The following is a 20,342-nucleotide window of genomic DNA, read 5'->3' as shown; positions in this document are numbered from 1 at the left end:
TTTTAATCCTTCTAGGCGACGCTTGCTCCTCTCTTTCGTATGCAAGAACCAAACCCCATGTTTCGGTTAAATAACCTTGAGCCAGGAAGAGAATATCAATTCCTGGTTTACGCAGTTAATGCCAAAGGCAGAAGTGAGCCACCAGTAGTCATTGAAAGAGTTCGAGTCGCTGCACAATTGGGACAATTGGGACCATATGGTAAGAAAACTAATATTTCTAATTAAATTACTTTACAGAAAAGAGAAGTTGTCCCAAGTTAGAAGGATGAGTCTATTTTTTTAGATTTAAGCAACTCATAAATTACATTTCATATGCTCAGTTGCACGTTACGTTAATACATTTTAAAACAACTCTAATCTATTAGAGGTACATTTTATTATACATTTTAATCAGCGCAAGGCATAAATAAAGAATAAATAAATGAAATATAATTTAACTGGGTACTTATAACAAAAGCCTTTCTAAAACAGAATCACAAACAAATAAAAGTGTACAGTAAGGTAAGGAATAATTTATATCATTTTTTGCATCGGAAATCTCATAACAAGCTTCATCATTCTCAAGGGATAGTAATGGATGAAGAGTAGAACACAAGAGCGTTGTTTTAAATGACCAGATGTGTTTCTGTGTACCTTTATTGAAATCAATTTCAGGTGGGTGAAAGTTATGGGGCTAAAGAAATTATACCTTAATACGTGCACATGCTAACCAAACGATGAACAATGTGTGCTCCTCTTCAACACAATAATATTTCACTTTCCTGAGAAACACACAAACCAACGAACGAAAAACGAAATTTGCCAAATAGGCCAGGATGTTATTTATGTCTTCACCCCCAATTTGATTCGATACAAAATGGTAATAAATGGATAACGAAAAGCAAGGAAGCTTTTTTTGGGAACTTCTATGAAGATTTTTTCACAAATGTGGGTACGCACCTCAACTAAGTTTGGGGCTCCTTATGAGTTAAGGGACTTATGAAGTTCGAAAACGTGCCATTAAGCTCGAACTTGACTATACTCCAAGTGCTATAATGCTAATTCAAATCTTTCCTCCACCCAATTTGCTCTTAGCCATTCAGATTTTATTAGATTTTCATTCCAACATTTGCTTCGTCATGTCTTACTCATTTCTTCCTCTTTAATTTCAGACGGAACAAACCTACCCGAAGAACCAACCCCAGCTGGAACAACACATCAGGGCAATGAGAAGCAATCAACTTTACTTATATTGGCTGCCGTGGTAGCGATAGGCGCCGTTATAGTTACGTCAATTATAGTTGCTGGAATTGTAGTCGTTTGCAAACACCGACCGAGACCACCTGAGCCCCAGGACGTCAGAAAGAGTATGAGGTGCGTTGCATGAAACACAAAATAAACATCTTACCCCCAGAGTTTTAAGGTTGAGGTAGAGTGGTAAATGATGCTGGTGGCCTTAGAAATTGGCAGGTTGATGTGTTTCTTCTCTGATTAACTGGGATGCTGACTTTCACTAAGCTATATAAGCAAACCGTAAAGCAACCCCCTTCAACATTAAAGTCCAAACAAAACGCCTACATAGAACTTTCAATTTTGACGGAATTTTAAAATAAAGTAGGCAATTTGCTTTCGGAAAGCAAATTATTCTTTTTTGTTAATTTTATTTTGAAGGATATGCCTGTCAAGATTTTTCTGTCCATTTCTCGAAATTCACATTTCAGTATAGGAAAAGGTGCGTAAACAAAATGAGAAAGGTCTTGTGTACCTACATTATTTGTTTTCATTCAACTTGTTAAAAGTTTATCCTGTGATTGAAATTTATATCTACAAGCCCTTGCTTCAAATTTGTCCTGCCCAGCCAACTCCTTCCTCTTCAACTCCCTAGACTTGTATAATTTAGTAAAGAAAAGCTTTTTTTTTTCTTTTCTTAGCAGCTGCATTACAAAATACTTGGCTTATGTCGTTCATTGTCCTTATTTTCCCTTTGTTAAACTTCAAATAATTTCGCAACAAAAATTCCAAGGATATAGGTTGCCTAGCATACCATTTCATGACTCATGAGAAAGAGTAGATTAGCTTGCCTTTTTTTTGGGTTGTTTTCGATCATCCCCAAAAGGAACTTGTAAAGTTGGATTAATAAATATGGATAAAACATTCACATAAATTGTAACAACTTGTTTTTCTTTAGAAATATTGTTTATTTGGAATGAATGAAGATTTGTTTGTAATCTTATTTCATCAAATCGCTCTACACGCCTTACGCCCTTACCTTTAACAGACACTCATTTAAATACAAAAAAAGTTTCTCTTAATAACAAGTCTCATTAGTATTAGGAGTCAATACTTAAATAAGTAATGCCATTTTGTTCTTGGATTAATTTTTCAAGACAATTATTGTTGTACCAATAAAAATCTAGGAATATAGTTTAGAAGTAAGTAGGAACATTATTAATTTTTTCTTTTTTTCATTTTTCTTTTATCAATCAATTTTATAACATTCGTTCGTAAACTAAAGTGCACAATTTACAGAGACATGGTTTAAGGCTACGTCACTACTGTCAATATTATAATTATTACATCAATACCCCCATAAGCTAGAAAGAAATAATATTGAAGGAAAAGCTACATCATATAAAACAATAAGAAAAGCGAATGAAAGAAAGGTGGGCAGTGAAAAAAAAAATCAAACCAAGCTTTGAGTCTTAAAAAAAGTAGGTATACATAATTAATAAATAAAATGTATAGAAAGAAGAAAAAATTACATAAGAGGTTACAAGAACAGAAAAGAATAAATTAACTACAATAGTTATTAAATAAATAAAATCAATAAATGAGTAAGTAATCAAATAAATAATAACAATAACTAACTAAATAAATAAATAAGGAGACAAATAAATAAATAGGAAAATAAATAAAAGAACAGACAAGTTAATTAAATAAATTATGAACAACTATTTAAAGATATAGAATCAATATAATAAAAAGTCGTTGTGAAGCTAGGCTTGAAATCAAAGTATTATCAGACATAACAAATGCATGATGTAAAGTGGCGGTCATTAAGTTTGGCAATTCTTCCTAATACCATACCCATAGCTAAAATGGAATGAAGATCATTATTTGCAAAAGACCATTGAGGCTTCAGTATCTTATATTGAGCTATGTGCAGCATAGTACATGAAAGAAGAAGGTGTATGCAGTTTTTGTCGATCTGAAAGCTGCATTCGATGAAATCTTAAGAAAATTGCTTATCTACAAACTACAAACAATAGGAGTTTCGACAAAATTTGTAAACTTGATAGAAGCCATATAAATACTTCAACACACAATCAGCTGTTTGGACGGGAGAAGAACTCTCCGAATATTTTGAGACACTTTTTGGAGTCAAACAGGGATGCTTGCTATCACCGTTGCTTTTCGTGTATATAAACGATTTGCATGAATCTTATGGAGAAGCACTCTTTATTAACTTGTTCAACGTAAGGTTGCTGCTTTATGCCGACGATATGGTTATACTGGCGGATGTTATTGCATTGAATAGAGCCTAGAAGTAAAGCTATCTAAATCCGAGATAATGGTGTTCAGAAATAGTGGAGGTTGTCTAGTCAAGCAAATTTTACATTAAATGGAGAAAAGAAAAAGACACAGCAGCCAAGAACAGCATAAACTCGACGTGGCATTGCTTATAGCAAAAAAAATATCAATATAGAAACCGAACGGAAACTACTTCAGACAGTTTGTAGAGCTATTTAAACCTACGGTGCTCAGATCTGGGGCTATGATTGTTCAAAGAAGTGGATAAACTTCAACGCTATTTTTTGAAACGAATCTTAAAATTGACTAGATTTACTACTCTTGGCAATGGAAACTGGGGCGGATGACGGACATTATTATACCCTTGGTCTTCACCTAAGATATATATCAAAAACAATATTCGAATACAGTGCAACAAGACTACTTTTGAGGAAAATATTGTTCTGAGTAAAGGAATTGAACAATCTTGGATATTGTTTGGAATGAGGTGGGATGAAAGATCGCATCTATAAACATCTGGATCATTTAAGAAGACAAATTAACATTAACGATGGTTTTGAACTAAACAAGATCATCTGATTTTTAAGGGAAGATGTGATTTAACTAAGCTTAATGGAAACGGAATTGGTCGGAACGAATCATCATTTTGTACTGTGTGCATCTTAAGGGAGGAAGAAAACATCCAGCATTTCTTGGTCAGATGACCGGTTTCAAAGGAATTTACTCGCAGGGTGACCTTCCTTGGGAAAGTTTATTTAACAGAAGCGGCTCATTGGAGAAAACAGCACCAGTTTTGAAGGACTTGCGAATTTTATCACTGTAGCCTTACCATACCGAAATGAAATAGTGAGAAAATATAACCAGTACAAAATTTTCTTAAAATTATCACCAAGTTTTGATTTAAAACTAATAATTGCTATAGTATGTACGTAAATTCGACGTTTGTCAATGTCGTAAGTTTTGCATTTTAAACTTCAATAGAAACTTAAAATATTATTTGAACATGTTAATTTCTAGATATTAAGTTGGAAATACAAAGCATTTTACTACTACTTTTTTAGTACATGATAGCTTGGAAATCAACTTGGTATATTAGAAGCTTTTTATCGGAGCTTAGCATTGATTTGCTATTAATTATAGGATAAATAATTTTTATTGCCTGATCGATGTTTGTATATGGAAGCCAAATGTTAATGTTTTATCTAAATGCACTTCGAGATATTTTGCATCAGATTCCATACTTTACTTGTGCCATCCATAAGAAGGTTATTGCTTGGTAAAAAGCAGGCTTTTCTTTTTGATTGCCTGCGGTTTTGAAGAGTTGATTCTTATTTTCCAATCATATAAGTAAATTTGTATAACATTTAGACTAGATAAGAGATTAGTTTCGATTATGAAACCAAAATAGCTGTTTAAAAAAGGGAAGTAATGGAAACTCGGAAGTAAACATTTAGTATAGAAAAGTTCCTAAAATTGACCCTTGTGGCAAACTTGCCGTTGTATTATATTTTGCAAAAAACCAGTTATTGACTGAAACCTTAAATTTCCTCTGAAGTCAAAATGATTTATTTTTTTTTTTTAAACAATGGGAGGTTTAGTATCAACAACCTGTGTAAAAGCGTATTATGCCAGACCGTGTCGAATTCTTTTTCGACATCAAGAAGTACCATACCTGTACTTTACATTTACCAGATTTTAAGTTGCTTTTAATGTGTTTAGCAATCATATGTACTCTATGGATTGTATTGTTATGCAATCTGAAGCTGAAAGCAGGTAAAATGTTATTATTGGTTAGATGCGAATTTATTCTAGCTTTAATTATTTGTTCAAAACATTAACTAATTAAACTCCACAAACTAATGGGTCTGTAACTATTAGGTAGGTTAGCATTTGTACCAGGTTTTAAAATCTGTTGGTAAGTTTTTCTATATAATCTATAAAAATCTCGTTTTGGAAGTAATTAATAGGTGATGAGTTAATTGAATCAATTGAGTTGCTGACAATTGATTCAATTGTATTATTATTATATTCAATTCTTAAACATATGTACATTAATTCTTATACATTTGATATAGAAGATAAATTTATTGCAAGAATTGGATTGATAATTAGGCTGAGATTTCGTTCAACGCAATAGATTAATGAATCCAATCATGTCAAAGACAGTCTCTTCACCCAAGCTTTTTCGTTGTCACCTCCAAACGAAGCTAATAACTGTGGCATTAGTCTTGGTCAAAAACGATTTCTAAATTTTATTACAGGTTAAGTTGATTTATATCCTCTTTATTCAATTGAAATAAATTATAATTTAAAAACAAGACCACCAAGTTAACGAAGGTGTAGTAAGCCGGAAAGAGCTTTCGCAATTTTTCAACTTAGCTGAGCTGATTAAGCACTGATTTGCAAACAATACCAATACCAATCCCAACCCGAATCCGAATCCGAATCCAAATCCTTCTCACATTACAATAAAATTTTAATTGCTAAATTAAAAGTAAAAAACCGTTAACCACAGCAGTAAAAATAAAAACAAACTTAGAATCCATTCAAACAACAGTTCAATTAAATCAATGAATTGCCTCACTTAAACAAATTGAAAAGTACTTACTTCTTGTTTCATCCATGCGAAATCAAGTCACTATGGCTTTGGCTTATTTAAATCTACTTGCAACTACAAAATGATAAAAATGTGAATTCATTTCTTTCTCCCTTCCTCTCTGTTCGTACACTGCTGGTAGGAACTAAGCTATCATAAAAATAAAGAAAGGAAAATAAGGGAAGGTACATAAGTGGAAAATATCTGGAAATCGTTAGTGCTGTTGGTTTCATAAACAAGAACTTTCTGCATTATTTTGTTGCACAGAAGTTTGACCCCATTCGCTATAAAACAACTTTTTCTGGGTTCACTCCCAAAGTAGCTAAACCTCCACCCCACTAGATCCCTGGGGCAAAAACTATGAAAAAAAGGAAAAACTTTAATCTAGGTGAATGTACTTTAGATTTCATCCTTTTTTAATAGTGTTAAGTTAAAAGTGGGCAAAGAATTTTTGCTCTGCGCCGCTCTGTAGGAAAATCTAATTTTGGACTGCAAATTCAGAATTTCTTGTTTTATGCTACAGTCAAATCCATTTTTATTATACAAAATATGCCCGTTAAAAGATTAAAACCTGTTACGTATATTAATTCCAAAAGTGACTTTCCAAATACGTCAAAAATATGAAAGTGAAAATGCTCCTTTTTAGTTAGATTAAGAAATTTCTCGCTGCATGCGATAACTCTAGAATACCATTTAAAGATGTATACAAATTATGCAATCAAGCCAAGTTAAAGACGATTTTTAGTCTTAAGCCCAATCTTTTTTTTATTGTAGTACAACATTCTGTAACAAAGGCTTACACGGACATCGCAAGTCGCTGATTACATCGCAATTATATTAGATCGGAAACACATCATGAAATAAAGCAAATATATGATGAATAAAATAACATTATCAAAGAGTATGAGAATCAAACGGATAGATTGCATTTTTACCGTAGCAATGGCATAATTTGTGGGTAAAGCTGCTGTTGACGATTAATCGATTGTCTCAGCTAAGTCTAGAGGGAATAAGCTTACCGACTTTTTTGTCATGTTGATTTCAACGTTTAGTTTGATGTGCACGTTTTCATGAAAAGTGTTTCTGGCGTAGCACCAGTTTAAAATAATATTGGAATCCTAAGCAACACCTCAAAAGCTCTACTTACACTTTCAAAACTCCGAAAAACATATTAGATCCTGATTTTTCGGCTTTTCAATATGGTAACCCTAAAATTTTAAGAATTTGTTTTCTGTAACTAATGTTCAAACAGCTCCAGTACATCAGGTATGCAAGTCAGGGATTAAGGGATAACTCATTTTAATTTCATATTTTGTAACGAATTTTAATCTCCAGGAAAACACTTTTAATACTTACATTGACATGGTGATGCACAAAATTAAACCAAAACGCATAAAAAAGACTCTGGAACTAATGAAAAATTTCTTTTTAATTCCCCGAGGGAAACAACACCATTTTAAAGAAGAGTATCTAAATAGGTTAGTGAGGCAAAATGTTTTCTTATATTGAAACTGCAGGGGAAAGTAATAAGTTCACACATTAACATACATACATAATATAATACACGCATCTACATTTCTATATTTGGACTAAACAAAATATTTAGGAATTTAGGAAACAAATTTGTGTTTTTGATTTATTCCCAACTGAAAATGAAGCGCTGCTTAAAAATATTAATGGGATTAATTTTGAATTTTTTTCAGATGAAAGTGATATTTTTCCAGATATGCTACACAATTATAATATCGTTTTCATTTCAGACCCGCACGAACGGATGTTCCCTCAATGTACATAGAAGAAGACGAATTTAATGATGAAGAAAATCCTAGACCTGCGGACATTAGACACAGTAGAGTTGTCGGACCGAGAAGTAGCAATAGCAGTCATCATTATGTCTCCGAAGGATTTATCCAATATCCACAACCAAGTCTGAACGGTATTCCATTAGCCTTATACAATAAATTATAACATAAGAGTAGTTAGCTAACCATGGAGCATAGAGCCCTAAATTCTACATGCGACTGCAAACTATAGTAGAGATATTGGTGTATTAATGCTTTGCGGTACAAATTACTGGTGTGGAATGTACATTTTAGATTTTAGATTTTTGTCTCTTGTTTTAAATGCACATAAACTTATTTAAAGTAGATAGAAAATACGTAGCATTTTTGTGTTGCTTCGGCTTTGCGTTTATTGAACACACATTTATCTAAATACTTGTATACATTATATGAAACCATATCACCTGGCATCCTTATAAGCCTCCCCATTAATGTAATGAAATTACTGTTGGTATTGGTATTAAAACAATATTCGTCATAGCAGGTGATTGGTTTTTAATTAATTTTTTATTTGCTTTTATGTTACATTTACTTGTTTAATAGTGATATATGGTATAAATGCACTAGTAAATGTTTAGTTCCGGTGGCCGGTCACTTTATAAATAATTTATTTGAGAAAAATGAGTAAAGGCAAATTTGTGGAGTAAATTCAAGAATTGTGTTTAATTCATTACACAAATGCATGCAAAGATTAAATTTCAGCATAAAATGTTGAAATTTTTGTAGCTTATTGAGTTTTTAATACCCAGATTCTATGAAAGCATCATTTTCTTTTGAAATGTTGGAAAAATGTTCAGAATTTAGTAACATTGGCTGTATTTTTGTTTAAAAATAAAATATAGTTTTAATTATGAATTATACAAAAATTTGAAAATTTTATAACTGAGAATATTCTTGCACGAAAAACTAAAATTACTATTAAAATAGCCATTAATTATATTCTTAAGATAAGCAGTTTAGTGAATTTTTTTGGATTTTTCAATTAGTATACTCTGAAAAATATCTCTGACAATCTATAATATGGATTGGGAAACCAAACATATTTATGAAACGTCATATACACATACAATAAAAATGGGTCGCACGAACTTGCTCCGGTATTCAAAAAGTCTGTTTAAAAAAGTACTTATATAAGATTTTAAAATAAACCTGTAAAATAAGTGTGTCTTCAAAGATATAAATGCTAATTGATTTGTCATCACACATGTGTCATGTGTTGGTTACAGTCAGGCTCTTGGATTTTAGTTATGAAGTGACACGTAAGCAGTTGTAGAGGTTCTACGTTTCTTTAACTAATACTATGTATTTATTCTTTTATATAGGCAAAGGCAAGTAAAATATGTGTGAAACAACCTTACACTTAAAAAATAATATTTTAAAATCATATATACAAAAGTACCGAGATATTAATTCTTGATAGACACTTAAAAATAGATTGTTGATTAAACATATCATTTTCGTTAATCCGATGCAGTGGCGCTACACGGCCATAGTTGGTATTTACAATAGATATTGTTATAAAAATACATAAATATGTACCAAATGCATTAATTTGGATAAAAGATAGGAATGTAATTAAAATTTTGTCAAAATAATTTACTTTGAATACAGTTAAAATAATTTTAAAAAAAAATATTTTAAGATTCAAAATTTCACCTGAAAAAAAAGTTTGTCTCCAAAAATATAAATGCCATTTTATAAATCAAAAAAATCCTAGATTTTCCGAAATTTTGTTTCGAAAATCGTTAGAGCGGTTTTTTTAAAATTAATTTTGTATGTATAAAATTTTTCAATTTTGTTCTAAAAATATTTTTGGTATGCAGTTGTTTCGAGATTAAAAATATATACATTTGAATTTTGTAAAAAAATGTTGACCCGTTTTTGAGATACCGAATTTTGAAAAAAAAAATCAATATTTTTTAAAAATCCAATCAATAAAAAAATTGCACTTTTGATCATTAAATATTGTTTAGGCAATATAAGCGCTTCTTCAGAAAAATCTTATTGAAATTAGTTCATAAGTTTCTGAGAAAATCAAAAAACAAAATGACGGTTCTATTTGCGGTACCATTCCTGAGCAATACAAAAATATGTTTTTCTTTTTAAAAGAAGCCAAGTTAAAAAAATAAAATTTTAAAGAAAATTTGAAAAAAAAATCTATCAGTTTGTTTTTGAGAAAATTCGAATTTTAATTTTTTGACTAAAAAACTTGTATGAGGGCCACTGTTAGTTTGCCTCTTAAAAACAAAAATTAAAAAAACGCCTGACGCGAATCTGCTCAAAACCTTAACTTCTAAGTTTGACCTCAATCGACGAATTTACCTTATCTTATAAACTAGTCCGTAAATAAGAATGTTGCTTATTGTAATATAATAGCTAGTCCCCGTTATTCCTATCAACTTGAAATGTATTGCCTGAGTGCTTAACTTTTCTTTTTTCTTTTGAAACACATTTATTTAAACGTTTAGATACAAAACTAACATTACAAAATGTTTAAGTGTAATTTTAGCAAGTACCTATAATAAGCATAATTTAAGTAGTTTAATTAAATTGGTAGTTTTATAAATAAATGTTTATTATTAGAAAATGTAAAATGTAATTGCACACCGCAATTATCAAGGTTTTCCAGATTTTATCGGATAGTTTATTGGATGTTTGTTCCCAGTTGAATAGAGGATTTATTTCCATAAAATGAGTATAATACTTGTATTAAAAATCCAAAAGTTTATTATGGTTTGAGGTATGAAAAGCTTTTGATTACTATAATTTCGGAGGGAAATGAACTTAAAGTATCAATTTTTATTTCTTGTTGATTTATTAAATAAGTTTTAATAAGTTAAAGCCATTCATAACAACTTACATTACTGAAAATTGATTAACAATTACAAATAATTGTTAATTTTATTCAACATTATCTATCTCGCACATAACTTTATATATCTCTTTTTTCTATATCTTTTTATATTTAAATATTTTTTATGTTAACTTATGTTTTTATTTATCGATGTCTAAATGACTTTTCCAAGTAAAAGTATCATATATGTACAATGTGTGCCTTTTTGTAAAGGTTTCTATCATGTCGAGTTCTCTTGCTCTTGCCAGAATATGCTTTTCTGCTGTAAAAGCTTTTTATGTTTTTTTTTGTATCAAATTCTTTTATTTTATTTGACATGGAGTTTTTAAAGAAAGTCCCAAGAGACAATAATGTCAGTTAAACTGAGAATAGAAAATTCTTGGCTGTGCGTAGCTTTGTATGTGTTTTATTATTTTGATAGACAATTTGAGGTAAAAAAGGAGCAAATTACTGCGGAATTTATGCAGCAATAAAACCCTCCTTTGTTTCGCATTGATGTCTTGTGTAATGAGGGTAAAAAGCGGCAAAAATTGAAAGAACCCATAACATAGAAGGTGTTTTCCAAATAAAAATGAACCTCAAATGATCTATTTAAGATCTGTTAAAATAAAGGAAAATTCGTCTTGAAACACTATAACAAGAAATTGAACCCTGACTAATAAATTCATAGACACATCGCCTATACATTAAAAAGATTTAAAATAAAGTTTTTAAACTTTTAGGAAGCATACATTTTCATAGAAACAAAATTATAATGTATCCTGGTACGTTTAAAAAGTTTATGTATATAGCTTAGAATAAAATGTTTAAGTCTGTTTGGTTTTATTTAGTTAACTAACAATTGATAGTGATTGTTTATTAAAGTAGGAATGTACTGCTTTGTCAATTCCAACGTTCGTCAAACTATTAGGCTATCAAGCGAATCATGAGCAATAGCTTTAGAAAGCTGCTGTTTTAGAATATGCTCTTTATCAAGGCAATTTAATTGAGATGACTGAATAAATGATTATCTCTTTACTTATTTTAGATAGGTGGATGACTGAAGTAACATGCGAAAGTCTTGATGATTGCATTTTGTATAGTTTCTGGGAAACAAGTGAAGATTCTTCCTAAAAGGATATAAAATACGCATATTAGAATACTAAATGTATAAAACGCAAATTTAAACAAAAGCTTTGAAGTCTACTCTTTATACAATAACCTGTCTCATCATTAATAAGATTTGGTAAGGCTTCATCCCTTTATGACTTTAATCCACCCAGAATTCATGTTTTTGTATGCTAGCATGTTTCGTTCAGTCTATAAATCTCTTTATCCCTCTGTTATAAGTTACTTCATTATTCTATTAATTGTACCAGATTAGTGTGAATACGGGTTCTTATAAATTAAAAGAAGCATGTCGCGAAGCTAATTTTTTAGTTTCGGAATTATTCACATCACTTTATACAAAATGTATGCATAACTATAACTTTCTCAATAAAAGTACAGAATTGTGAGGAAAACTTTGAGTAAACACATGTGCATGTGATCTATTTTTAAATAAAAGTTTTAAAAATATGTGCGTCAAGATTTTCAGGTTATTTTTAACTTTAACCATTTACATTGAAGTTGCATGTACAAGAAATAATGAAAGTTGCAATTTAAAAAAATGTTATTCAAACCGAGATTGGAAGATTCTATGGACGTTTTGAAATTGTTTTTATAGTTGTATGATGCGAAAGATGTTAATTTTGTATCGGAAAATAACATGAGTGTGCATCTATTACTCTTAACTAACTTATGAAAAAAATTAAGTAATTACATTTTCGAAGTCTTAAGTGTTATAGATTAAAGTTCTGTTCTAAAATCTTTAGAAATTACAAAGAACAATGTCTCAAACACAATGTAAATAAAATAAAAAGACACACTTTATAACTACAATTAAGGTGTTTAGAGGAACACTTCCTAGAGATGAATTTTCTGAATCCTTAAGACGATTGTCGCCTTTGTACATACATTTTAAACCCTTATTATTAAGGTACCTACGTAAACTAGATCTGTTTTTGATTGATGCCTTTTTCACTAATTTCTAAGAGCTTATACAATTATGAAAAAGTATGTAGAATAGATATATGTGTATAGAAAACGAAATTGCAAATAAAGAACTTAGATTCACAAAATCATTGGGCTTGGGAATGTAAGTGATCAAAATATGAGATACGTTGCCATATCATATTAGGTACACACAAATAGATGACAAGGAATAGAATCCTTTTATGTCATCACCATCAGTATAAAATGAGATGAAAAAGTAACTTCGTACGAGAATCAACATAATGTCAATGGTTACGTATTGTTCAATATCCACCTACAAATGTCATATACCTTAATAGAATGTACGTATGCAACAACAACAACACTCTTCGAATTCAACACAAGAACGATTTGCAAATGACAGATATCAATTTTGGACATGTGTTCCATTTTAATTATATGTCAATTGTGTTGAGGGAGGTAAACTCTGCTGAATAGCTCATCGAGTAGGTATACTCATACATATACTATAAATACTCATAACATAAAGACTTGTTTGATGAATGAAATCCAATTTCTGAAAGGACATAAAAATAATGATGAAAATATTTTAGTATATACAAAAGCTTTTAATAAATATAATTAAACCTAAAATACGATTACAGTCAATTCACTGAAAAGCGAAGCTTTTCTCATGACATTTCTCATGACAACGTACATAATATGTACGTATACTTACTAAGGGAAGGTATAAACTTTTTTCCATTCTTCATTCTTTCATACAGGTATGAACTTGAGCTAAGAGTTTGCTTTACAACAAGGCTGTAGCCAGGGACATTATTCGGAGGGGGATTTAATGTGTGTGTACTTCATCATTGTATACATACACATAATTTGTTGTGCTGCTTTTTATGTCATGATATGAAACAATTAAGTTTGAACCACACGATTGATGTATACACAAACAGTTGTGTATAAGATTTTGTGTACTTCTGTCATAAATATACCCAATCCATCTGAGCCACAAATTTGGTAACCACAAAATGGTATACACAACATCAAAAAATGTACACAAATATATTTATGAATATTTTTGTACCATTTATGTACTTACGCAGCTGCACGCACAAATATAATCAGAGAAGTTTGACAAATCAGTTGAATATATAAACTTATATTATATTCTTCCATTCGTCCTTTAAAGATCAAATTATTAGATTCAATTCATTTTTATTTGCCCTATTCTTTGTCTCATCCCTCGACGACACAAGACGTTTTATTGGCTTTCGTCTTGATCGTAGGATGACATTGTCGTTATATATGTTTCCAGAAATTTTAAGTCCTTGGACAAGAGATGAGTTCAATTGCGGACAGTTACATCTTATACATTATGAAGGATAATATCGTACAGTCACGAAATGCAAACTGAAAAAATGCTGGGATTAAGAACCCAGATACGTTTTTGTATGGAACTTGGTTTTAAAGTTAAAGTTTTTCAAAACTTTCTTAACATATTTATTTCTTGTAAATGAAAAATACAGACGATTAATTTTGCACCCAGGAACTTTTAAACCCACTTCTACTCGTAGACATACAAAATTGCAGTTTCCGCCGGATGTTAAAAGATTTTGGGTATTGCTTCATGTCGGGGGTGCAAAAACATCTAATTTAATTTTCATTCATTAGAATTGCATAAATCTATTTATTTTTCATATACTTTAAATAAATATAAATCTGATTTATCAAAAAACAATAGAATTAAAAAATATTGACAGAAAAGGTGTACTTGTACACGAAAGTATACCTTTCTTTACATCTCCAATGAATAATAAGAGGCCCTTGCTATTTTTTTAAAAATACATTTAATAAATTGCAAAATGTAGTTCTTACATTTTTTTGTAAGGCATAAAAATTTGTTCGCTTGTGTGTGTGGCAAGATTTTCCGATTCTAGAGGAATGTTATATTTAACCCAAGAACTCAATTTTTTGACTGAAGGAATTGTAGGCGTAGCTGCCGTTTCAATTGGGAACGAAGCTGCAAATTCTAATAAATATATTATACATATGTACATTGACAAGAAATATTTATAAAAGAAAGAATAGAAAACATAATATACATACGTAAATTTTGGATCACAACAAATCTAAAAAATCTAAATCTAAAAATAAAATACTATTTACCTTTAGTGTAAAAGAACTTATACCACAAACACCGAGATTTAAGACATTTTAAACTTTTTTTTAAAAATTATTATTGCATCTTAAACGTTCCATAGGCTCAATTAACAGAAAAAGTATCAAAAATAACTAGATTTATAATACCAACTTCACTTTAATAAATCTTGAACTTTAATAAATCTTTAATCCACTGTAAATGGGTTTTTGATATTCCTGACACCAAAACAAACAAAACTCTGTTAGGAAACCTTGACTTGGAGATATTTTGCGCTAGCATTGTAAATAGAGTTTAATCAATACATAATTAAGATTAACAACAATCTTTGTTAAACTTTATTTACTCAATGAGTAAATACAAAATAAATTAAACCCAATCTTCAAGACTGTTTTTTATATTTGTTTCACCATATTGAGTGCTATTAGGAATGCGTATGTTAATTTCATTGTAGTAGTTTGTAATTTAATTGCTGCATTGTTAATCTTTTTTTGATTGCCAAATTTGAATATATTTATTTTTTACGTAGAAAATTATAAATGCGTATAAACTAACCTTTGTAACAATTAATACTTTGATTTCTTGCAACCTCCCTTCCCCCATAAACTTATTCAATCCAAATCATTTGCAAAGCAGTATATATTGCAGACCCGGATCTGATATTATCGCGAGGAGAAATAGAGTTCACCACCCTCGATGGACACTGCAAATAAAGAATAAGAAATGCAGCATCTCTCCGTTCGATAAGATAGTATTAGACTGCGTATAATTTTAAATAAATTTGAGTTAAATAAATTTTAAAGTATTTACCAGGTGCATATTGTGCTTTTTGTTATAAAATATCAATAAAACTTAAAATATACTTTATAGCAATAAATATAAAATGAAAGTCCAAACTGTTTATTTAGACTAACAATGAATTTATATAAGCGTGTAAAATATTTCTAATAAAAATAAATAAAAATACAAAACAATATTTAAAAAAAGGCAAATTAATAGACTTTTAGCACATTTTTAAAGTTTAAAACATCTGTATAAAGTAATAGGATAAATTTAGTTTTAAGAACTGTTGAAATAATGTTTTGAAATAAATAAAAACGTCACAAAAAAAAATAATCGATACAAGAAGAAAAACAATAATGATAATATTAATAAATTTACTGATTGAATATTACAATTTTTTAATAAAAGTTCAAATTGTGTTTTAAAGTCATGTTATGCCGTAATTTATTATTAAAATAAATTAAATTATTGGGTGTCAAGCATAAAGACTAACTGAATTGTAAATCAAATAAAGTACATTTTAAAAGTGAAATGTAGTATTTATTTATTAATTCAAATTATAGATTTTGCTGATACCTACACATACACACAAGGTGCATTCAAAGTCTAAATCGGTTTCGTTGATTTAAGAAACGCAAAAAAAAACATGAGATGGGATTCTATTTTGCCCTGTTCAGTTGTTACTTTCTAAAAAAAAAATGCATTAAAACAGAAAAAAGTATGAAAAATTAAAGTAACACCTACAGAATCAAGCTATATAGTATTTTGAAAAAAAATAAAATTTACCACATGACTTTTCTTTCCAGCATTCCATTTTCCCGAAGGCGATTGTGAAGCCTTGGAACGACTACCAACGTTTTGAGTTGACGATTTGATTACATATTTACTAAAAACTATATGGTTTGCGACAAAACATAAAAACGGATAATTCACTTATTTAATAATTGCGAATATATAAAGCTTAAGAAAATCATGAAAATTACTTTTTTTGGAAAAAAATTCTATGACTTTTAGTTTTTTATTTTTCAAAAACTAGGATATATTTCAGCATCCAGTTGTCTGCCTTTTTGATTGAAAATTAAAATGAAATGCCTTATATTAAAACAAAATTATTACGCTCATTATGATTAGGACAACGTCTTAAATAAAATGTGTCATTGCGAAGGAATTACAATTAAATATCGTTTTTTTGTATACAATAATCATTTGGAAAATTGAGAAAAGTGTAATAAAAGATGCCCTGGTAAGTATATATTGGCAAAGATAGTATTGTAAATAATTTGCAAACATTAAGCAACAATAAATATCACCCTTATTTGTACACTTATACTTCAAAACCTTATTTTTTGTGTTAAAACTTTGTTCATTTTATCACTTGAGTATTGATTTTTCAAAATTCCCAAATATTTTCCAAAACAACTTTCTGACTTGAAAAAACAAAAGAAACTTATTAAAATAATTGAATAAATAATCGACATGGCTGAAAAAAAGGTCGATCATTCGTGATATTTTTACCATAAGAATATACCACAAAGTATGATATCTGGGGTGGAATCGACTAACTTGATAATTGACTATCATATTTTTGATAGTCAAATTTATCCATAATTTCATTCCGTCTGTGTAAAATGATTCAACTCGATTGAACAATTTCAAATTATAACTGTCACAATTCAGTGTTGCTATGGAGAACTTTTGGATAAAAGTGTGAAATTGGCTGTGTTTAAATAACATTCTTACCTTGCTTGTGGTTTTTGGATATGTTTTTGTACATAAAAATAAGATAACTGACAAAATTTTCCATTCGTTTTTTGTAAGCGTCTGGTAGCTCTATTCAGAAGCGACATAGTGGGTGAATTCAAAAATGCAACTAGTTGCGCAAGCCATGCCGAAAAAGTTCATGCAATGCATTTATGAACAGAAAATCTACCGCAAAGATGCGGCAGATATACAATATCGAAAACCAGTTCATAAATGTCATCAAAATAGGCGCCTATAAAAAAATATAACAGAAATAATTAAGTTTTTTCTTTGACTTACGCGGGTTTCGGTTTTTTAGTGTCTTAACAAATTTCTTTCAAAAATTTCAATACAAATTTTTTATTATGACTTATTTTAAATTTTTTGAATGGAACATTCATTTGGTATCATGCATTTCAATGAAGTATAAATATTATAATTCAACTTATTAATTAACAAATCATTTATTTTTTTCCAAAAATTTAATAAATATTTATTTATTTTACCTACTCATCTTGTTCTGACAGAGTGGCAACAAAAATAGAATGACTGCAGGTTTGATCGCATTTCAGCTGTCAGAGTGTTTTTTTGAACCGAGTTACGACTGCAGTAATTCAGTGTATTTACATTTATGAACGCAAATCTTGCATTACTGCTGCATTTTTACATTAATGAACTTACCCATTTGCATTAAAATGACACATTTTTGTTTTGACAGCTTTTTAGGTATCAATTTGACATAGATCAAATTCAATTATTTTGATTGTCATTCATCAACATCATCTTAGCCGATTCCGCCCCTGATACAGTTTTAACAAACATAAATTTGACATTTTCGTTACAAAAAATAAAAGTCTCCTAAAACTTCGTTCAACGTCTTGAAACCAAAGACAAGAATTGTTTTTAAGTTGTCTTAACAATATTTTACTGAAGTATTAAAATATTTGCTTATTATAAATATAATAATTTATATCGGGATATATCTGTGCTGAGCGTTTTGGCACTTCACTATGGATTGCAATTGTCTCTCAAGTAGAATCTTGCATTATTAATGGTTTATTACATTATGCATGTTTAAAACAAATTAATTTTTATATTTTGTTAATTTAATGTAACAAAAGACCAATCATCGGAAAAAGCCTACTTAATTTAAATCTCTATATCGTGAAGAAAAAATCATTTAAAACCTGATTAATGTGAATGAACTTTCGCTATCGTGCATCTGCAGGCACAATAGTACAGCAAAAAGCAATCATGTTGTGAGGAACAAGAATTCATACATTTTTATTTAAAATATTCATTTACATTCGTCGGATTTTCGTATTGTATTTTTCTACATTGTATTATGCATTGTCTAAGTGTATGATACCATCAAACTCAACCAGCAACATAAAATGTAGGAGATGAAAAAACTCAAAATATAAGTGGGATTGTTGATGTCTAGACTTCCAGGAAAATGCAGATATTTTGTATGATGACGGCAAAAACAGCTTAACACCATACTTTAGCATTGAAAACGATTATCTTTCGAGCTTCTTGAAAGGATACACGATGATTTATAGAAATATAACAAAATAAGTACCTACTCATTTTACTTTTATTTGTGAAATAAAGCACATTTGAAAGGTAAGTACCTTTTTAGCTATTGTGAATTTTACAAATTCCTCCTAAGACAGTAGAACTCCGAATAAGCTGTTATTTTTTTTCGATTTCTTTGACTATGGTAAGTATTTTATGCAAGGGTGGATCCAGAATTTTAATAAGGCAGGGGGTCACACACTTAAGATATGGATGATTTTTTGGACAACACTTATAGCAGACTGTAAAGGAAGCTGACAAAATACAAACACATAATGTGCATACATCTTAACCTTTTAATTAATTTTTCAAGGTCTTACCGCCTATGCACAACCTTACATCTACACCAACTCTTATAGTGTGCTCAAGCAAGGATTGTCCATAGCTGCCATCACTTGTTACCCGCCGTAATGCATAATTTCTGAGTTAAAATATGTCATATAACAAGCTTACCGACATTTTAACTTCCCATAGGAAGTTATTGTAATGGGTCCGATTTGTCAAATTGAAAATTTTGACATTTCTTGACGTTTCACGGTCCCTAGAGTTGAAATAAAAGATTTTTAGAAAGATGTCTGTGCGTGCGTGTGTACGTACGTTCGTACGTTCGTACGCCCGTACGTTCCCGACGTTTTTTCGTCGTCCATAGCTCAAGAAACAGAAGAGATATCGATTTCAAATTAATAAAAGTTGGTAAAAATTGATTTTCGACTCAAATATCTTTTCAAAAATTTGAAATATTGGCTTTAAACTAATTTCATCTTATAAGAAAAATATTTTTTTTCAACATTCGATACAATTTTGAAAAAATCGAAAAAATAAAACTCCAACAAAAAAAAATACTAAATACTTGGTAAAAATTTACTTTCGACTCAAATAGCTTTTCAAAAATTAAAAATATTGGCTTCAAACTTATTTTATTTCACAGGAAATATTGTTTTCGATATTCAATATTTTTATATAAAAATCCAACAGTCCGTTTTTTCATAAAAAATATTACGCAAATTTTGTAAAAATTGATACGAGTACATATAGAAAAACTTTTAAGAAAGAGAAATCGACAGAAGGGATGGGAAGTTATCAGTGTGGGTCGCATCCCAGTCTCTTTTTTCTACATCGTTTTAAATACGATATATCCACAGCAAAAATGTCAAATGGTCGAAATGAGGAAAGCGCGCTTGGCAGCTGTGGTCAAAGTTGAGTTAAGACACCTTGTTATCGATCGTCCATAAAAGAGATGTTGAATTAACCATT

General features: G+C 29.9%; 1 protein-coding gene across 6 annotated transcripts in view; it reads left to right on the top strand.

Moving 5' to 3' along the window:
- Positions 1-16,302, top strand: part of LOC129943412 (hemicentin-1) — an 81,162-nt gene extending 64,860 nt beyond the window's left edge. For 3 of the 6 annotated variants that reach the window (XM_056052846.1, XM_056052847.1, XM_056052844.1), the window contains 5 exons: positions 16-199; positions 1,152-1,353; positions 7,867-8,042; positions 11,829-12,026; positions 15,636-16,302. In XM_056052846.1, the coding sequence (XP_055908821.1) occupies positions 16-199; positions 1,152-1,353; positions 7,867-8,042; positions 11,829-11,914 (648 nt within the window). In that variant the 3' untranslated portion in view covers positions 11,915-12,026; positions 15,636-16,302. Of the gene's footprint in view, positions 1-15; positions 200-1,151; positions 1,354-7,866; positions 8,043-11,828; positions 12,027-15,623 lie in introns of all 6 variants that reach the window. The other 3 variants (XM_056052845.1, XM_056052848.1, XM_056052849.1) reach the window with 3 other exon arrangements.
- Positions 16,303-20,342: the final 4,040 nt, after the last annotated feature.

This window comes from Eupeodes corollae, chromosome 1 (assembly GCF_945859685.1).
Source record: "Eupeodes corollae chromosome 1, idEupCoro1.1, whole genome shotgun sequence".
Lineage (NCBI taxonomy): Eukaryota > Metazoa > Arthropoda > Insecta > Diptera > Syrphidae > Eupeodes > Eupeodes corollae.
Note: the sequence above shows the minus strand (reverse complement) of the source record. Positions and strands in the feature narration are given on the sequence as shown.